The sequence below is a fragment of the Microtus oregoni genome, unplaced genomic scaffold, assembly GCF_018167655.1.
Source record: "Microtus oregoni isolate MIOR12 unplaced genomic scaffold, Mior012 000026F_ref0000081, whole genome shotgun sequence".
Classification (NCBI taxonomy): domain Eukaryota; kingdom Metazoa; phylum Chordata; class Mammalia; order Rodentia; family Cricetidae; genus Microtus; species Microtus oregoni.
Genome location: NW_024543085.1, coordinates 5,736,868 through 5,758,406, shown reverse-complemented (window position 1 = coordinate 5,758,406; position 21,539 = coordinate 5,736,868). Strand labels below are relative to the sequence as shown.

The window sequence follows — 21,539 nt, the reverse complement described above, 5'->3', positions numbered from 1 at the left end:
GGTTTACAAGGACCAAAAGGAGACCTGGGACTTACGGTGAGTATCTATCTTAGAGGGTAATTGAGGGGTTCATGTCTGCAGAAGTGCTGTCTTCATGTTGTAGCCCTAGAATTATGGATGCTGTGGACGTTGGTTTGTTCTGTTTAATGATGGTGTCTGTTGCCAGGCCAGTCTTGACTTGGGTGCCGGAGGTCATTTCATCTGGAAGGACGGAGAAATCACACAGGAAGCCAGGCACAGCTGCATATGAGCACAGAGGGACGCTCCCTTCTGGCTTCTGGAAGAAATGATTGCTATTGTTGGCAATGAGGGAGTGATCTGCTTAAAATAAGTCCAGAGGCCACATGGGCGTTTATTTGATGTGGCTTTTCTCACTCCAGGGCAGGGGCTCTTTTTGATTGAGCTAGTTCCTCAAGGAAGTGCTGTGAGGCTAGTCATCTCAAAGCCAGAGTTAGAAAAGTTTCTGGAATCTTCTACTCATTTTCTCTCACTATTAAAAACAACAACCACAAAAAGATGATTCTTTAAATTCTACTAGGCAGGAAGGTTCTAGAGTTTTTATAGCAAATGCAAACTCTTCCTTTCAGATTAGAGAGTACTTCATCTCCCAAGGATTAGAAAAGGAAGGAGATCTTCCGTTCTTTTTCCTTCAGTAATCAGCTGGCGATGCTGATCCCACGCACGGTGGCAGGAAAATCTGGGAGTGAAAGGAAGGGAGACTGTCTGGTCCTGACAGCAGCTTCTTTTCTGTTGTCCCCCGCCACCAGTCTGATTCCCAAAGACGTCGACAGTGAGAGGAGTCATGTGTGCAGCAGTTAGCTGTTGACAGTAGCAAAGACAAGAGTCCGTGTAAATGACGGAAGGAGCTTCCCATAGCCCGATAGCTGCCTGCTCGTCCCAACACGGGGCTGGGGCAGAACTGATTTCCTTTATTTCCACATCCATGTCACCAACATTCCTGGGGTATGAACTGTGGTCAGACTTACGGAAGTGCACTATGAAAATAGGAGACTGTGGGAAATGAGAGACCTCGGTTATGTCTCCGAATGTGGGAGAAAGAGACGTCATCTACCATGTGATGAATATTTGCTAAAAGAAGATATATTTGCTAAAAGAAGATTAAGTGGGGTGTGGTAGTCCAGAGAAGATAAAATGATATGTAGTAATATTCAGGGCAAGAGAGACTATCTCTTGGACAAAGGGTGTTTCTGTTGTTATTGTTTTTGTTTTTCCTTGTTGTAAATTTACTCAACCTTAGCAGCTTCCTATAGTGGCTACAGCAATTTAACCCCTCCTTACTCAGCTGATCCCTCTTTCCTAAGAAGTTCCCCCTCAAAGTTTCGTGTTGTGTGTATGAATGGGTGTGTGCATGTGTGTGTGTGTGACTGAATTTAATTGGGCATGCACGGGAGGTTATTTACTGAGCATGGATAGCACTTAAGATATTTCTAATGAAAATAATCCCTTCAACTATTTTTTTTTTTTTTTGCTACTTTTCTCCTGCTATGTAGCCAAGACCCAGAAACCCTTCTGCCATCTGACAGCCCAGGTCCGGGTCCCACTGTTTTATTGTCTGATAGCCTGGGTCCCACTGTTATATTTTATAAATATGGGTGACCTGAGGCTGGTCCCACGAGGGGTAGCAGGGGTCACCGGAGGCCTCAGTGGGTCCCTGGCGTGTGGCCTGAGGCCCTGGGGGGGACAGACAGATACACCATGCAGATTGAGCTGGGGTATAGAGTTTATTTAGTGGGTTATGGAGGGGGAGGGGGGAAAGGGGGAAAGGGGGGAGAAGTCGCCTTTGCAGAAGGGGAGGGGAGAGGGGGGACTGGAGAGGAGGTGGGAGATCTGCTTGCCTCTGCAGAATGAGGGAGGTTGGGAGTGGGCAGAGCTGGCCTCTTAAAGGGACAGGGTACCCAAGTGGCAGACCAGGCCAACAGATTACAACACCCACAGATATGTGGACTGGAGTTGCGATTTAATATCTAAAAGTCTGAACTGTTAAGTTTCAGAATTCAGCCTCTTTTTGGGTATGACACATTATATCCAACTTCCAACTTTTGTGCTGTTTAATTTTCTCCAAGGAAGGAGTGAATCAAATGGTCCAACGCTGATTATGAGACAAATCTCTCGGGATGATAAGAAATATACTCCAGTCATAAACTTAATGTTAATACATTTTCCTTTCTCCCCAGAAAGAAGAAATTATCAAACTTATTATTGAAATATGTGGTAAGATTTAATTATCAAGAAAGTGAAAGGTCCTGTACAGTGTCAGCCCTACTATGTGCTGTGTTGTGCAATGTCAGCCCTACTGTGTGCTGTGTTGTATAGTGTCAGCCCTACTGTGTGCTGTGTTGTACAGTGTCATCCCTACTGTGTGCTGTGTTGTGCAGTGTCAGCCCTACTGTGTTGCAGTGTCAGCCCTACTGTGTGCTGTGTTGTACAGTGTCAGCCCTACCGTGTGCTGTGTTGTACAGTGTCAGCCCTACCATGTGCTGTGTTGTACAGTGTCAGCCCTACCGTGTGCTGTGTTGTACAGTGTCATCCCTACCGTGTGCTGTTACAGTGTCAGCCCTACTGTGTGCTGTTACAGTGTCATCCCTACTGTGTGCTGTGTTGTACAGTGTCAGCCCTACTATGTGCTGTGTTGTGCAATGTCAGCCCTACTGTGTGCTGTTACAGTGTCAGCCCTACTGTGTTCTGTGTTGTACAGTGTCAGCCCTACTATGTGCTGTGTTGTGCAATGTCAGCCCTACTGTGTGCTGTGTTGTATAGTGTCAGCCCTACTGTGTGCTGTGTTGTACAGTGTCAGCCCTACCGTGTGCTGTGTTGTACAGTGTCAGCCCTATCGTGTGCTGTGTTGCAGAGCTAATGCGACCACCCAAAAGACACATGTATATAGCTGTTGGGGAAACAAGAGAGTCTTCTGAAAAGTAGGTAGAAAATGGGAAAATGGAGCGGTGACATTGTGGAGGGCTGTAGGAACCCGGAAAGGCAATTGTTTTCTTGTTTCCCTAAGGCTGTCTGGAGAGTGGGCCCTTATAAGTATTGTGCTCATCAATAGTCAGTGATTTACCTGAGCCTTAGAAAAAAAAACACACAATGGAAATTTGGTTGCAAAAGCCCAACATGCACCTGGAGACTAGCTAATGACTGTCCCATGCTTTTCCCTCAGCTAGGATGACTTTTCAAAGTGAGCTTCATTGTGATTGCTGCAACTGTGTTCTATCTCACAAGCTTCACCTTATTTCACAAAGAAATCTAAACTCCCCCATGACTGAACACTCGAGACTCCGAGTTGTCAGAGAGAGGGAATAATGAAAACAATTAGCTAAAGAAGACAAAGGGGTAATGATGGCTTCTGTGTCTGAAGTGGACAGAGGCAAGATAGCACTGAGCCCCAACACTTCTTTATCTCCTGAGAAGTGGCTTGAGGCTGGATAGGTAATAGGACAATTTAGACATGGCTTCTGGATTCGATTTTGGGGGACCCCAGCTCTGAATGGTTGCGTATTGACCAGTATTTTCTGGAATCCCTCTTGTCAGAGTTTGTGGCGCAGATGGAGTGCTGGTTTCTGCGGCGGTGTGGAGATGTAATAATCCTCTCAGTGGGCGTGGAGCCACTGCCCAGAGCAGCTGCTATGTGTCGGCTCCAGGGTCCTAATCTACCCCCAGTCAACATTTCCCTCCTTTCCCTTCATCCATCTCGCATACCCACGAACCACTCTCTAGTTTCACTTAAAGATATGGCTGAAGGTTAAAATCGCAGCTTTGGGCTGTAGCTTAAGTGCAAACTGTGGAATAAGGAAAGCAAATTCAGGACGGCAATCACCTCTGAGAGAAACGGAACCAAGGAGGCTCACACAGAACACGCTAAGTTTTAAAAAGGTTTTTAAATTTTAATCTAAGAAACAGACATCTAAGTGTTTGCCTGCTACACTGTAGTTCTGTTGCTTTGTTGTGTGACACATTAGTGGAGAGATATAAACAAATGACTCTCCACCCAGATAGGGAACTTGTGACAGATCAAAGTAACAATGTTACCAAGGTCCACCTAGGCGAGCCAACAAGGTTATTGGGTGACTCACAGGAGTGTGCCGGGGTAGGAGGGTACTTACAAGCGTAAATGACTTAAAGGCACCAGCATTACCAGAAGTCAACCCTAGCATGGGTGCCTGCCCTAAGAAATTAGAACTCTAAGTTTTAGAATTCTCTATGTGACTGGTAGACAACTTAAAAGACTAGAGGGTTGCTTCTCTTCAGCTGCTCTTTCTGCTACTGTATGAATCTGGTAAGTTTCAGAGACTTTCTAAGACTTGTGAGTTGTTGATATCCTCCTTCTAGAACTTCCTAAGGAACTCTTGTCCAGGTTAGAGTATTTCAATTTGGAGGAGATTTCTACAAAACAGCCCCCCCCATACATTTTAAAAAAAAAAGAATAAAGCACAGCATCCAAAGAAGAGAGAGTTATGAGCTCTTCCCACTGTAACAGGAAAAGAAGACCACGGTTGAGGTCTTTGGTTCATTTCCACGCATCTTGCCACTCTCCTATAACAGTGACGATAATCTGTGATGGTTTGTTTTTCATTTCTGCAACATTTCTGTTTCTGTCTTCATCTTTTAGGTTGTGGGCCCAAATGCAAAGAGACTCCACTGGAGTTGGTGTTTGTGATTGACAGTTCAGAAAGTGTGGGGCCAGAGAACTTTCAGATCATCCAAAATTTTGTGAAGACCCTGGCTGACCGGGTAGCCCTGGACCTCGCCACAGCCCGGATAGGCATCATCAACTACAGCCACAAGGTGGAGAGAGTGGCTGGCCTGAAACAGTTCTCCAGCAAGGATGACTTCAAGCTGGAGGTGGACAACATGCAATACCTGGGGGAAGGTACCTACACAGCCAGTGCTCTTCAAACAGCCAACGATATGTTCAAAGAGGCAAGGCCAGGAGTAAAGAAGGTGGCCTTGGTGATCACTGACGGACAGACAGATTCCCGAGATAAAAAGAAGCTGGCAGAGGTGGTGAAGGATGCCAAGGACTCTGACGTGGAGATATTTGTGATTGGAGTAGTGAAGAAAGATGACCCCAACTTCAAAATTTTTCACCAGGAAATGAATCTCATTGCGACGGACGCAGAACATGTTTATCAGTTCGATGACTTCTTTACCCTGCAAGGTAAGGAGGCCACCCCAGTACAAAGGAATTTATGCTGTTCTTTGCAGACTCACACCACTCGGTTATCCTGACAAAATCCAGAAACCAGGAAGTTAAAGAGGATTATGTCAACTTAACACTGTATCCTATAAACTACAGAAGGGAAAAGACTAAGTGTTATGACCCGAGTGTAGAGGGCACAATCCTGTATCTATACATGTGCAGGGAATGCTCAGTTGTGACGCTCAGCTGGAGTTTCCTTGGCAGTGACAGGAATGAAGAGGAAGATGGGACCTTTTTGATATTGTGACTATTGGTTACTGTTCAAAGTTTCTTAACCAGAACAAGGAATGTAGCAAGCATCAAGCAAAGCAGAAAAAACAAAACTGGAATTGAAAATAAAGAAAACTTGATGATAAAGTTATGGAAGTCTAAAAGGATGAGAACTGTAAACAACAAGGATTGGAGCGAATGTTCTAGTTGCTTGCTTTATGCTAGCCATTTATCTGAAAAAATAACCTTTGGAAATACATCACTATGTTATCCTGATGGGCAGTCTTAAACTAAGTATCTTTTTGTAATTGGCTGATAGGTTCATCTGATGTACTCAGTTTCACTGGGCTATTTCTATGTTAGAATGATTGAAAGTATTGCACATTTGAGAAAATGTTTGTATTTTACCAATTTGAATTAAGGCTTTATCATCTTATCTGAGAGGGCTTTAAAATTGTTGCAGTAATAAAGAATACATTTTAGGACTAATTGGCCTTTTGTTAGCCCTAAAACAGGACGCAATTGCCTTTTTTACATAGTATTAGGAGGCTAGTCCTGTCCACAGAATAACTCAGTGAACTGGCACTTTGGATAAAAGGGTATTGATGATACTTATGCCTTCTGTGCTAGTGTGTATTATTAAATAGAGATATTTGATATACTCTTTTACAGATAATATAAATGTTTCCTACTCTAGTTAACTGTTGATTTCAAACAATAGGAAGAATCTTGCTTAAGGACAGTGTTGATCTCTTTAAGATGGACTGAATGAAGTTTTACTGTTTCCACTAATCCCCCTTCCTGCTTCTGTTTAAAAAGATACTCTGAAGCAAAAATTGTCTAAAAAAATTTGTGAGGATTTTGATTCCTATCTCATTCAAGTATTTGGATCATCATCCCTTCAGTCTGGATTTGGGTCATCAGGCCAAGAGCTCGACACATCCACCCCAAAGCCCACAGAAGTTTCTGAGTCGGTAAGTAAATGTGAGTTTGTAGTTAGACGGCTGTGAGTCAGCAGGAGGCTGCAGGTTACTAAGTAACTGTGAGTTGGAAGCATATGTAGGTCTGTAAGGAGCTGTTTGCTTGCTCCTTGCACTTAAATGGTGTAGTCTGTTTGATACAGAAAACATTGTCCCTGCCCTGCTCGCTCAGGATCAGTTGAGCTATGTTTAATTTTAAGTCCTTGATGGTAGATTTCCAGTTCTGAAATAGCCCTGAAACTGATAAGTTTATGTGATAACATAAAGATGGCATTAATTTTTTTCCATAGTTGATAATAATTTATTGACTATCACAAATAATATATTTTTATTATTCTGTTACTACCAAAACATGTATCCTGGAACAAATTAATACTGTGTTATTAATTTACCCTCTCGTTATCCTTTGCCAATTCTCTTCTGCCAGGCTACAGCTCTCCCTCATTCGTGCTTTGGTGCATCTGCTTTGTACTCTCTTGAGTTTGCCCAAAGTTACACAAGGGTCCAAGTGTCAACCTTCCAACTCCAGACCACATTCTTGTCCTTCGAACTTTCTGCTTCTGTTCATGGGATGGGAGGGGTGGGGTCTGTACACGGTCATGGTACAAGGTCAGGGTTAGAGCTTCCTGGTGATGATAGCTGTTTCCTGGAGATAGAGACAAATGTGACTGTCTTCTTAGCAAGCTTCCGGGAACTGACTTACACCAATGAGATCCAGAAAAAACTCAGTAATCTCCCATTAATTTCTTCCTCAGCAAGTACTAACTAAAGCCAGGCTAGACTGACATCTACCACTCCCATGGATCTAGAAAGCATGGAGGAGTCATGTAATTATTCTTGAAGTTCAAGGAAGTCCCTGTGCTGTCCTTTAATGAAAGCTCCATTAATGCCAGTCATCATAAGCAAGTGCAGCAGCCTTCTAGCACCAGGATTTGGCTGACTAGACAGACTGAGAACCCAAGAGACCTCAGGATCAGGACTCAGAGCCAGGCCTGTCGAGGAGCGAGGCCTGGGATGCCCCTCCTGTAGACACAGACTTTAGAACTCACTAGATTCTATTCCTTACTAAGAAAGGGCAGACCGTCCTCTGGCATTCTTCCATCTGTTGGAATACTGACTCCAAATGAGTATTTCTGTTAGAGCAAGAGACTTCCACTGAATTGCTCTCATACCATCAGATGCATTCCAGATGTCAGCACGCTAATGGTCATATGCCGAATACTTTTGACTGACAGGTCGTAGAATTTCTGTTCCAATTTTTCAGTTTTGTCTTTGAATTGCAAAAGCAGTTATAGAAGATATATGAATAAGCATGATTATGCTGTAAGAGAGCTTATTTAATAAATGTAGACCGGGATTTGGCTCAGTGGTAGAGTGTGTTTTCAATACACAAAACTCAATCCAAAGTAAAATGTATTTATAAAAGCAGATGGAGATGAAGATTTGGCCCAGAAGTTTTTTCCTGGACCCTGTCTATCTAAAACATGTTTAAAGGAAATTATAAACAATAATGTATGGCCAGAGATGTATCCTTTTGACATTCTGACTTGATTCCTTTGCAGTCTGCAAAATCTATACTAGAGAGCCACATAACTGAGTCACAATCAATCAATCAATCATTAAACTGTAACACTTTAAGTAAGTTGTCTTAGTCATTGTTCAATTTCTGTGAAGAGACACTATGACCATGCCAACTCTCATAAAGAAAAGCATTTAATTGGGACTGGCTTACAGCTTCAGACGTTTAGTCCATTTTTATCATGGTGGGAAGTATGGCAGCCCACAGGCAGATGTGGTGCTCAAGAGGTAGCTGAGATTTTTGCATCTGGTTCTACAGACAACAGGAAGAGTTAGAGAAACACTGGGCCTGACTTGAGCACTTGAAACCCCAAAGCCCACCTGCAGTGACACCCTTCCTCCAAGACCATACACCTTCTCCAACAAGGCCAGACCTCCTAAACCCTATCAAATTCAAATCTATGAGCCTATTGGGGGTCATTATTATTTAAGCCACTACATATAAACAGGCAAGTTTTTGTTGTGCTATATCCATGACTATCCTTGTGACATATATGCCACTGTCTAAGAGAAGATTTCTCTGTGTGTGACTTATCATTTGCTCTTCTAGCTGAGTCATGTGATCAATTTCCCAAGAGGCATTTTGGCATTTTCCAACATCTTCCTTAAAAAGAACAAGCCCAGGTTTCGTCCAATAAGCAGGGTATAAACAGACCTTTTACTCTCTGAGCCGCAGTGTGTTTATGACAACGCCAGTGATTCCCAGGAGCACATCTTGGCAATTCACTGCCATCCATGTGTTATCCTTGACTCCATGCGTTTACAGAAAGCTTGAAGAGCACAGGATGTACTGATGCCCTGAGAGTGGTAGCAGAAAAAGCCGGAAGCGCAATGTAGTAATATGAGCAGTGGGGCTGCATCCCCAGCACCCCAGCAGCCTGGCTAGTTTATGCTCCGAAATAACAACACACAAACTGTATTCATTTAAACACTGCTTGGCCCTTTAGCCCTAGCCCTTACAGGCTAATTCTCACATCCAGATCAACCCATCTCTAATAATCTGTGAGCACCGGTCTTACGGGGAAAGGTTCAGCATGTCTAACCTGGCGGCTTGCTTCATCGCGTGTGTCTGCCCAGGAGAGCGGAACATGGCATCTCTCTGAGGCGTCTGCTCCCGAGAGGAGAGCTGTGGAGTCTGAGCTCACTTCCTCTTCCTCCCAGCGTTCTGCTCTGTTTACTCCTCCCACCTATCTTCCAACCAATAAAATGGGCCAAAGCAGTTCCTTTATTAGCCAATGACCTTCCTTCATCAGCGCAAGAAGTGGGGCAATTGCTTCCAGGAAGGGAAGTAGGAAATTCTGCGGTCTACTGAGGCTACGGGGAAAAATAAGATGGGCTGGTTTAAATCACCAGTATTTTCACAGTTCTGACAACTGGGTGTCTGAATCTGATGTTCATCTCACTTCTTGGCATACAAGCAGATGCTTCTTGATATCTTCTCATATGATGGAGAGACAGCTCTTATATCTCTTCTTAGAAAAGCACTGATCGCATTCACCCGAGCCCCCTATCACCCTATTGCTTCCCAAAGCCCCCACCTTTAAACACCTTTGCACTGGGCAGTCCAAATTTTAATACGTGAATTTTGGAGGAACACAAATTTGGTCCATAAAACGGAACTGATATTTATCTCATAATGGATTGTCATTAGTAATTTCTTAAAGGAAGATTAGAGAGAAAGGTACTTAGAGCACAGGGAGCATGTAAGAAGGGCAGGGTGGGTTCTAAAGTTCATGTATGGTACTTCAAGAGAAGAGAAAACCTTCAGTCCAGTAGTGGGCTGGTGTGTAATGTGGCAGAATGGAGAAATTTAAAGATGGACAGGTACTTTGACAACTAATTAGAAATGGATTCGTATGTCATGCCAAGGAGTTTGAACTCCATCCACAGACTAGGCAGCCATGTGGTAGCAGTGTGTAAAGCGAAGGTCATGTGATCATGATTAGTTCCCAGAAGGAGTAACTGGTTATCGTGTGGAAAAGAGGAGAGGGTGCAGAGATGGGAGGCTAAGGTACGAGATAGGAAAGAGTCTTGGTGAGGGATTATAAGCTAAGCAGGGGCAGTGGGAATAAGAGGGTATAGACTGGGGAGCTCTCTCTAGGTAGAATTAGCAGGATTCGATGAGTTGGCAGTTAGAGCAAAGGTGGGTTTGGCGTGACCATGGGTCACTAGTTTAGGGATAAGATAGACTGAAATATCATAACTACAAGGAAGACTGCATGAGGGGGTGGGGGATGGGGTACGACTTTTTCAAAGAAAGGTAATGGAGTTTGTTTGTGCCATGTTCAGAGCCTTGGTAGCATCCCAGGATAAGTTACTATAGGAATGAGGAACAAGAAGACCACATGCCTTCTGTATGGTATTCTAGGAATTCTGATCACCCTGGGAGAAATGACTTTAACATATCTGAACAGGTGAAGCACTTTAGCTGAGGGTGGGGGATAGTGTGACATTGGAAGCATGCAATGAATCTGAACTTCTTAGAATGCTTTTTGAAATAGATTCTCTTAGTAGAAGAGTTTGTAAGCAATCAGTTTTCCAGTAACTACTTAGTCTGATCAGACATATGTACATTTATACTCAGCTTAAACTTTAGAGATACCTGAGAAATCTCATCGATTAAAGACAGATGTACATGCACAGAAACGAAATGTTATTATAACTTTGTGTGTATATAAATAGTTATTGTCTTAGTCACTGTTTCATTGCTGTGAGGAGACACCATGACCAAGGTAATTCTTACAAAAGAAAGCATTTAACTGGGGTTTGCTTACAGTTTTAGAGGATTAGTCCACGATCATCATGGTGAGAAGCAGATAGTCATAGCACTGGAGGAGCTGAGAGCTTTACCTCTTAATCCACAAGCAGGCAACAAGCAGAGAGAGACAGAGAGAGAGAGAGAGGCAGAGAGAGAGAGAGAGAGAGAGAGAGAGAGAGAGAGGAGGAGGAGGAGGAGGAGGAGGAGGAGGAGAGGAGAGACAGATCAGACAAACAGACAGACAGACTGAACCTGAACCTGGGATGGGAGTTTGAACCCTCAAAGCCATCTCCCAGTGATACACTGCTTCAAACAAGGCCACACCTGCTAAATCTTCCCAAACAGTTCCACTCACTGAGGACCAAGCATTTAAACATATGAGCCTATGAGGGGCATTTTCATTCAAAACACCCAGTCATATTCTGTACAGTATCTATCTGTACGGCTATCACATCCAAGCATCTAAAATAAAGTGAATCAATCAAAAGCTTTAGGTTCTCAAATTGTTCCCAACTCTATTATAGGCCATGCTCTGAAGTAGGTGAACGCTCCTAGAAGCTCCATCTCTTTTTCTTTTCTGTGTCTTTTCCCTTGCTTTGTTGTCCCTTTTATCACTTCATTTAGACACTTAGTTCTAACTGTCATTTCTTCTTCCTTCTACAAATATCTGTTCTTGAGGGAGAAATGATATGAATTACTTATACTTTTGAGAGAAATCTAAGTTGGTGGTGTCTAGCCCGTCAAGCATTCACTGAACTGTGGCAGGAGACTTGGTTCTGACTGAGGTGTCCTCTCAATATCTGAGAGCAGGTATACTGAGAAGAGAGGATAGCAGAGGGGCTCCTGCTTCATAGCTTGTAGGCCTCCGCCGCTTCTCTTGTAGACCAGTCTCGGGGAGCTACCCGAGATTACACAGCATACTCTATCCATCTTCTCGGGGAACCTATAACTTAGTATTGATAACTAGGTATGCATGCAGGTATAAGTTTCCTAATGGACTGAAATCCCTTGAGGCCACACTCCACACCTAATTAAACTTCGTTTAATTACATGTATAAGACTTAGAATTATGCTTTGTTTTTTATCTAGTAAACATTCGAGTCATGCTTATAGAAGAAATAAATGCTATATACCAGCTATTGGCCTAAAAGAAAAATCAGCAGCTTTTCTTCAGTGAAAAGTACCAATTACGCTGTTATAAAAATTACAAACATAAAAAGATCCTAGGATCCCAGTAGCTCGGGAAGTAAGACCAACAAACTTTTTGTTTGGTTGGTTTTTTTTGAGACAGGGTCTCACTATGTAGTTCTGGCTGTGCTGAAACTCTCATGTATACTAAATTGTCCTTGAACTCTGCTGAGATCCAGCTGCCTCTGCCTCCAAAGGGCTGGGACTAAAGGTGTGCACCACTATACCTAGACTGACAATTAATAAATGAGAACTTGTGAAACTAAAAGATTCTATTTAGGTAAGAGACAGCCTACAGAATAGTAAAATACCTTTACCACCCATGTATCTTACAAAGAGTTAAACAGTTAATATCTAGAATATACAAAGTATTGCCCCATCAAGAAAATAAAAAAAAAAACCTCAATTTAAAAAAGGATTTCTCCAAAAAAATGAGACACAAATGGCTAAGAAACATTTAAGAAATGTTCAAAATATTTAGTCATAAAAACCACTTTTGAATTTCATCTTACCCTAGTCAGAGCAGCTCAGTCTAAAAATGGCGACACATGCGGACATAGGATGTGCAGAGGGGAACTTGTGCTCGCTGCTGGTGTGAGTACGAACTGCTGTGGCCAGTATGGAAATGGGTGTAGAAGTTCCTCAAACACCCACAATAGGTCTACCACACATTCAACTCTACCCCTCTCTGACATCTATAGAACGAACTCTGTATCCTACTGTCTTAGTCGAGTCTCTATTGATGTGACAAAACATCATGACCAAAAAGCAAACTGGGGAGGACAGGGTTTACTCAGCTCACAATTCTGCAACACTGTTCACCATTGAAGAACATCAGCACAAGAACTCAAACAGGGAAGGGACCTGGTGCAGGAGCTGATGCAGAGATTGTAGGGAGTGCTGCTTCCTGGATTGCTCATCATGGTTTGCTCAGTTTGCTTTCTTATACAACCCAGGACCACCGGCCCAGGGATGGAAACACCCACAACAGGCTAGGCCTTCCCCCACCAATCACTAGTTAAGAAAATGTTTTACTGTTCCATCTTATGGAGGTAATTTCTCAATTAAGGTTCCTTCCTTTCATATAACTCTAGTGTGTGTGCCAAGTTGTCATAAGACTAATCAGCAAACCTCCTATACCTGCTCTTCCATGAACATTGCTGCCCTATTCACAATATCCAGGAAATGGAAACCACCTATGTTTCCATCATCAACTGATAAATATGATTATAAAAATGTGGTACATTCATACAGTGGAATATTATTCAGCTGTTAAGGAAAATGAAGTTTGTAGGAAAATGGATAGAGTGAGACACTATCATTCTGAGTGAAGAAACTCAGACTCAGAAAGACAAACATCACATGTTTTCTCGTTGTGTATGTGACCTTTGAATCTTCACATATGCGTGTTCCAAATTTGGAATACCCACAGAGGTCTGGAAATTAGTGAGGGGCCGTGGCGAGAACTCCCATGTAGGGGAGAGAGAATATAGTGATATGAAGGGTTAGGGTAGAATAATGAAATAAGAAGGTTTAAGTGGAGTGTGGGGGTGGGGAGACAGGATAGAAGAGAAAAAATGAGAGGGGAAAAATAACCAAAACACCCAGCGAAAACTTTCTGCTGTAGATGCTTCCTAAATATTTGATGCTATTAATAATGTTAACACTTCACGTTTATTTATTTTTCTTCACTTGGACAGTTGAGTCAAGATTTTCATGGTGTAAATGAAAGCAAGGCAGAGAAATCAATTAAACATCAACTTGTCAGGTCAATAATTATATCCAGTAATGGTCCATTAATTCCATAAGCATCTTCATTTCCTGTGTGAAGTTACTTTCCACGATTCTAAATGAATTAATAATTAGTGTCTGTACATGAGTGTTAATCCGTTTGAACTAGTTTCTAACAGGGTTCTTTAATTTTGAAGAAGTAGCAAGGAATGAAATATTATCTACTCTTGAAAAAAATTTCTTCTCAACTGCATATAACTTAGATAACTGACAGCCAGACCACTCTTTCCCTGGAGGCGGAGGAGGATGTGCAGTTTCTGTACATAATGGCTCCCTAGCAACCAGATGACTGACACAGCCAAACTCGTGTGGGATGAGCCCCAGGGGTACCTTTATTACCAGCCAGAGAAGATGTTGTGGAGGAAGCAGGGAAGAGAGTTACCCCTCTTGCTGATATCATCCTGACATCTTCAATGCTAGCAGCCAGTCTACAGAACTCCTCTGTACCAATGTACATTGCAGAGATCAGCACAGGCCTGGCATCTGCTGTGCCATCATGTGCACTAGCCAAATGCGTCTGTCTCCAGTTCTTCCTCTCTCTGTGCTCACCGTGCATCTCAAGGTCACCCAAACAAGCCATTTCTGAACCAGCCTCCATTGAGAATTTTTTAAGGTGGGGGCTTATTTTGTAGTCTGAGCTGGCCTGAAGCTCACTATGTACCCTAGGCTGGCCCCAAATTTATGGCAGTCCTCCTGCTTAAGCCACCTATGTGCTGCGATTACAGACTTGAGCCAACATGCCTAGTCTCTACTGGAACATCCTCAGAGAAGTGCTACCTTGGACAGGTTCAGACTTGATGCTGGAATTAAATATATTGCTTCCTCTCGGTAGTTCTCAGCTCTGAGGTGACACTATTCAACCCTCTACCCATGTTCTTCAACATTTCCTTCGTGGTCCAAGTTGGGACTTGACTTCTCCACCCCCACCAGGCACTTTCTAGTGAGTAGGTTTCAGATTCACTCATCTTGAAAATTTAAAGCAACCCTTTCTGAATTCACTCTGCTCTTCTGTTAATATCCTATTTACTGCTATCTGCGCATAATAAAATTATCCCTTTTAGGCTAGTGTCTTCTGTTTTGCCTTTCTCTTGCCTTTGGCTTTTTAGACTCTGTATATTTCTGTCTCTTTTATTCCTCCTTTCCCTCCATTTCCATTTCCCTTTCTTCCTCCTCCCCTCCCTCTCTTCTCGTTCTCTCTCCTACTTCAGCCTCCTTCCCTCTTGCTGTAGTTCCTATCACCTGAAGCCAGGGTAGACACCCACCTGCCTCTGCAGAAGGCCACCAGGGGCCAGCTAATTGCCACATCCTTCCTTGATTTCTCATTTGTGTGTAACACGACAGCCGCAGTCTAAAAGTGAGTTCCCACCCCTCTGCTGGTACGTTTTCAGTTACCTCAGTGGTTCCTCTCTTTTATTTCTCTGTCGCCTCTTACATATAGACACCCCTTCAGCTCTTTCTCCACTTTTTTTCCTCCTCTGAGATTTATTTTCAACTTGCTTTCTGTCTTCTCCACTCTCATTGTGTGTTCCACTGGCACACACCCTGACAGCTACCACACTTAACATCTGTATTTCAGACCCTGCTCTTGGACGCCACAGTCTCCCTTCTGATGGCCTCGGTGCACCTCACTCTGGCTATTCCACAGGTAGCTAGCCCTGGCAGTCCCGGCATTGGTTTCTCTCCTAGGCCTCCCTTCTGTGGTGCAGCCCCATCAATCAGCCAGCCACTCAGCCCTCAGGAAACCTCCGACAGGTCCAGAGCATGACTCACACTCACTAGTACTGTCTTCTCTAGAATGTTCTTGATATCCCTCTGCCCATTCTACCAACTCTCCTCTCACTGTGTCATGGGACAAGAACTCTTCATTGCTTATATTAATAATATCACCACATGGTCGTAATTTATGTCTCACCTCTTTCCTAAATTGTCCCTAGCTTATTGATTACCTATTGAAAGTGTCGTTTTTTTATTCTTAAAAAATAGAAGTAATTTCACATGCAAATAATTCACTATGGCTGAATTTTCTTAGAAACCTGCTTATAATAGAACAACTGATGTTAACTTGTTACACAGTCCCAATGACAGAGAAGGAAAAATGCAGAGATGTTTGACAATACCTGTAGTTTCTTTGAATGTTCTATAGAAGTAAAATTTTGTAGGCTGCTTCACCTTACTATAGTGACTATACTATAAGTACCCTATCCAAAGGCCGTAATTAAGGACAGTAAAAATGTCAAGAGACACCAGACCAAGCTCATTGTTTTTAGTTTCTCTGATGTTGGCAAAGTTAAGTTCATTTCCTGAAACCAGAACTAATTATACTTAAACGGTCATGTCTACAGATGTGTTTATATTGGCCAAATCCCAATTTACTCATTTATAAAATAAAATTAATGCTCTCGTTGGGGCAAGAAAGTAAAAATATTAGCAAAACCTATGGAACCGCTAATTATTAGAATATGAAATTTCTGGGTAAGTGCTGACTATTGCTGATGACTGACTAATCCTTGAGTGTGAGGCGTTCTGTCGTACAGAATAGAAAACAGGGCAACTAACTAAATGTACTAAGAACTGACCTAGAAGAAACACTGCAGACACAGAGTCAAAAAACTTGGTGTGTCTTCTCAGTGCTGAATATACATAATTCCCTCAGCTCCAAAGTTTAGTTTTTTTTTTTCATTTTATTATTTCTAATATGGATAGATATCTATTTCATGTATATCCTATTTTGAAAAAGACTTCTAAGTTTCCGTGTGTTACTTTATGATTAATGACATTTGAAGTACAGGAGGCCTTCAGCTGAGTACAGCCCTGTTCTCTACCTCTGTGAAAGTCCCAGTCATTCTGGGGAAGGGCAGCCCAAGCTCAAGGTGGTGTGGACACCGTGGAATACAAATACCTTTCACTGTGTAAGTGCTGATGGACCTCCAAGAAGAGTTCCCACCAGCGATAGTTCATCTAGGAGGAATCCAGCTAAGTCTGAACACAACAGTCTGTGTACTTGTTTTCTCAAAAGAAAACCAACCAGACCACAGAGTTATTTCTTTTATTATTTTATGTGCATGAGTGTTTTGCCTGCATATATGTATGCGTACTGTGTGAGTGCCTGGAGCCCTCAGAGGTCAAAAGAAGATGCTGGATCTCCATGTGACTGGAGCTGTAGATGACTGTGAACTGCCATGTGGGTGCTGGGAGTTGAACCCAGGTCCTCTGCAAGAACAAATGCTTTTAACTATTGAGCCAACTCTCCAGCTCTGCATTTGCTTTTGGACAGTGTGACAGAGCAGAAACGGACAGAGGGATGGGCAGGCTTGTGATTTCATGCCCATGCTTTCTGACTCGCTTTCAGACAGTGGCTGTCAGGTTACACACCAAGTTACAGTCCGAGCCTGCATTTTGTTGTTGCTAAAAATACACTCACATAGGAAAAAAAATCGAGTAGAGAAAACATATCAGCAGCAATTATCTGTGAGTAGAACTGCTTCTGATTTCTATTCATTCTTTCGCTGTCCATTATTTTCTAAAATTCCTTTCAGCAAACATGTTTGCTTCTGTAAAAAGGAAGAAAATTTTTAAATTGCCAACCGCAACAATCCCACATTTGTTTAATAGTCTCAAATTGTACAGAAGACTGATGAAATTATTTTCGTTTATAGAAGACAGTTAATTGTGTCTATACTGAAACATGGTAAGATGTTACAGTTGTAGAAATTCCTGAATGATCAAGTGATTTAGGAAATAATAGGCATTTCTACGTGGAGAAAAGAGGAACTTCTCAGCCCTCTGGAGCTCTGTAAAGATTCAAAAGCAGAGGAAATTCCTTTAAGGCAGTGATTTTCAGCCTGTGGGTCATGACCCCTTTAGGGGTTAAATATCAGATATTGTGCATACCAGATATTTTTATTACTATTAATATTAGTAGCAAAATTGCAGCTATGAAGTATCAGTGAAAATAATTGTATGATTGGGGCTCACTACAGCATGAGGAACTGTATTAAGGGGTTGCAGCATTATGAAGGTTGAGAACCACTACTGTTAGGAAACCATGCTGCCCAGAGCACGGGACACTCCCCTCAGAGACCCTCTGTTCCCATTGTAGACGGCTGCCAGCGGCTTTGCTTTTGGTAAAGTGGCGACGGGAAGGAAGAGAACAACCGTGTTTCTTTCCAGGGTCAGAATATTTCTCCCTTCCCATTGGAGAACAGGGGACTGAACCTTTTCCTTCCAGTCGTAGAATGTTCAATCCTAAGATAGTAAGAGACATGCATCCATTAGTACTCAGATTAAAGTGTGCTTGCTGGATCGGGTATGTGAGTATGTGTGCATATGTTCGCATGCGTGTGCATAGGGAACCAACGCTGTAAAGCAGTAAATAACCAGACCGTCTAACGATGACAGCTGGCTCTGTTCACTGTCTGCTGGACTCCCTGCTTCAAAAAGATTCAGAAAAACAACTTTATATAACTTGTGTGCCTTAGAGATCAGTGTTTCTTGGAATTTTTATAAGTTAAGTGACATACACAGAGGGCTTTATTTGGGTTCTGGGCGAAAGCAGAAGAAGGTGCAAGATTTTCAGCGGGGATTGTGTAAGGAATCAAATGGACTACTACAGTACTTTCATTTAAATGTTGTATCCTCTGCCTGTTGTCCCAATTCTCTGACTCAAAATTTATTGAGTTCTGGGTAGATATTTTGAAATATTTCAGCAAGATCTGTAGTGTTGAGAAATGGAGTAAAAAAGACCAGAAAATGCTAAATTAGTGTTGATTTTTCTTATTCATAGCAACAACGAAAAGAAGAATGAAGACTATCTCTTTCCAGTCTTACATACTTCATGCCCAACATGGATGCAATTCTCCCTGGAAGTTCTCAGCAGAACATCTGTGCCCAGATGTAGTAGAAGAGTGTGTATACACTAGAACCCATACGAAGTGGCAGCAAAGTCAATCCTTCTCTAATCAGAGCTGGGGCACGAGTCTCCAAGCTTGACTTGAGATAGTCAGTATTGGACAGCTGGGGTGACACACAATGACAAACTTTTGTCTACATTTTCCAAGAAATCAGTTAGCCTTGTTGAGTTGACATTATCAGAAACAAACAAAAAAAAATGTAATGTTATGTTTTTTCTTCTTTCTTTTGTGTGTGTGTGTGTGTGTGTGTGTGTGTGTGTGTGTGGTCTGTGTAGTTTAATGTCTCTAGAGGCCAGAATGAAGAGATTGAACCTTCTGCGTTGACTGAGGCTGGTAACTTGGCTGTCCCTACCCCGCCCGAGACCACCACATTTGAGCCGTTGTTCAGCGGCCCCGAGGGAACGGAAATCAGAAATCCCAATTTGATTTTACAGTCAGAAAAGTCTTTGTACAAAGGTAAGAGACATCTGCCGCACAGCTGCTGGGTCCACAACGTGAGGGAGGCACACGAGAGTGGTCTCTAGAATGTCCTCTGAGGAAATGCTCTAACTTAACAGGGAAGACAACGCCAGCTCTGACTGAGTCATATGGAACTCGAGAGGCAGCTGTCTGGGGAGGAAGTGTTGTTATTGAAATGATACAGCACAGAGTTTAACCTGAACATTTAGATTTAGATTTTTTTTTTCCCCCTGTTGCCTTGGCCTCACCTGCTGTGTTCTTCTCAAATGTAGAGATTTGGGGTTTTGATCTTTGGTTGTATAACTCAGATTCTGATCCAGCAGCAGATTTTCTATGAGTTACTATATATACAGAGAGAAACACTATGTATGTTTTTCCACATACAAAAAAAAAATGACAATATCCAGGTCCAACAGAAGCTTAGATGGACTTGAAAACAGGTTCCGGGACATGTTCTTTAGTTCTTGAGGTAGGGGTTGTGTAAATCTGTTCTTTTCTGTTAGATGTTAGAGTTTTCATAGCAGAAGCAGATTTAGAGCTCAGTTTTTTAAAAATATGCTAAGACACACTCCAAACGTGAGGAGAAGTGGGTGGAGTTGGCGTGCAGACTGGCTTTGTAATAGAGACAAGGCTTATGATGTGTGATCCATCTCCAAGAGAGCAAGTCATAGCAACTGTTTTCTGTTTGTCTGACTTTTCTTACCTTGGGATAATCTCTTCCGGTAGAAAATAAGAATCAAGGCACTCTGCATTGTTGATCAATAAAAAGGGATTTAATAAATTGGAGACTCTGATTAAATTAACAGAATATGGACTTATTATTTTGACTTTCCTATAGGAGTGCACTCCCGAAGTTCATGGTAAATGGCCTGAGATGGTCATGCCCTGTCTTTTTGGATTTGCAACAGTTGTCTTTAAAAAAGAGAACTGTAATATGAACTTCCCTTTGGTGCTTGTGTGTTAGGTAAAGTAAAAGACAGAAGTTCTGTGACGGAAACAATTGTACACATTTGTAATACCAGCCCTTAGGAAGAGGAGAGTAGCTTGGGCTACCTAGTGAGACTGTTTCTAAAAATCTATCTTCTCCTGTCAGCTGATTCCCCAGAGATATTAGGTAATGGATCCTCACTTACACCTTCTTGGAAATGTGCAGTTTAATGGAGTTTCATAAAAATGAAATTGAGGGATGGATAGCAGTGGTGGGCAGAATATTTGGGGTAATATAGAACCCTCCCTTCAATAACTTAGACACATGTTTCTCAACTAGCTGTTACTGTGTATAAAGAATTATTAGTTTATATTACTTCACTGCATAAAGCTTTTGTTTTCTGCTTTCCCTGATGTCTTCAGCGAGAGAATCACCTCTAGTAATCTCCACCCCCTTTTCTCCCTAGACCCAAGATGCGGGGAAGCCCTGAAACCCGGCAACTGTGGCGACTATGTAGTTCGGTGGTATTATGACAAACAGGTCAACTCCTGTGCTCGCTTTTGGTTCAGCGGCTGCAACGGCTCCGGAAACAGATTCCACAGTGAAAAGGAATGCCAAGAAACCTGCATTAAATGATGAAGAAGGGCACTAGCCTGCTTCATGCAGCGGTTTAGAAAGAGCCCAACACAAACCGTGCATATCAGCACATACACTAAGTAGTGATAGTTCATAAGTGTATAGACTACACACAACCACCGCCTATAATGTATAATACAGGATATAATGTTACTAACTGCTCACTCAGGGGAGAAGGCTAAGGCTCTCATGATGTTAGTGGCATCTCAGCTGTCACCCAGCTGACGGGTGGAAGTACTGGGGATCTGGACTCAGTGTGTGACTTTAGAACACACGCTTTGTCTGCCTCATAGCCTTCAGCGTGGCCCGGATTCCTGATCATTCTATTCCACATATGATGTCAGATCAAACCCCACCCTGCCTGTGCCCCAGCTCTTACAGCTCCTTCAAGGCCCAGTCAGTGGAGAAGAATTTGTGATAGGAAAGACTTTGGTTGGGGCGTCGGAAGGGGTGAGAAGTTTACATGTGAGTGCGGGGATAATGCCTGAGGACGGCGAGTGAGGATGGAGTAAAGAAAGAACCCCAAAGTGATAGCAGAGATCCTATGGCAAACGGACACTTCCATTCCTCCTTGGTATCAAAGCCTTCTGTATGCTTAAACTATGTAAAAATACAAACAAACAAACAAATAAATAAAGCAGGTTTTAGAGGTTTGAATGAGGCTCAATTTTACGGTGGAGGAACGAGAATTAGGCTGGCCATTTTGTAATGATTTTGTTGCACCAGTGTGAGAAGGCTGACGTTCTGAGATGGCATTTTAACACATCTACAAGGTGCTGTCTTCTCCCCAGCCTGCCACTCATTCAAGCTGGGCACCAAAATGCTCCAGACTAAGGAAATGGACAAATAGCCAAGCTGGCAAAAGCAACATAACAGAGGTTTC

The 21,539-nt window shown here is 42.6% G+C and overlaps 1 protein-coding gene across 1 annotated transcript in view; it reads left to right on the top strand.

Moving 5' to 3' along the window:
• Col28a1 (collagen type XXVIII alpha 1 chain) overlaps positions 1-21,291 on the top strand; it is a 158,454-nt gene extending 137,163 nt beyond the window's left edge. Inside the window, exons 30-35 of the mRNA XM_041675706.1 lie at positions 1-36; positions 2,196-2,232; positions 4,628-5,176; positions 6,248-6,402; positions 18,909-19,089; positions 20,487-21,291. Of these exons, the coding sequence (XP_041531640.1) occupies positions 1-36; positions 2,196-2,232; positions 4,628-5,176; positions 6,248-6,402; positions 18,909-19,089; positions 20,487-20,656 (1,128 nt within the window). The 3' untranslated portion in view covers positions 20,657-21,291. The remainder of the gene's footprint in view (positions 37-2,195; positions 2,233-4,627; positions 5,177-6,247; positions 6,403-18,908; positions 19,090-20,486) is intronic.
• Positions 21,292-21,539: the final 248 nt, after the last annotated feature.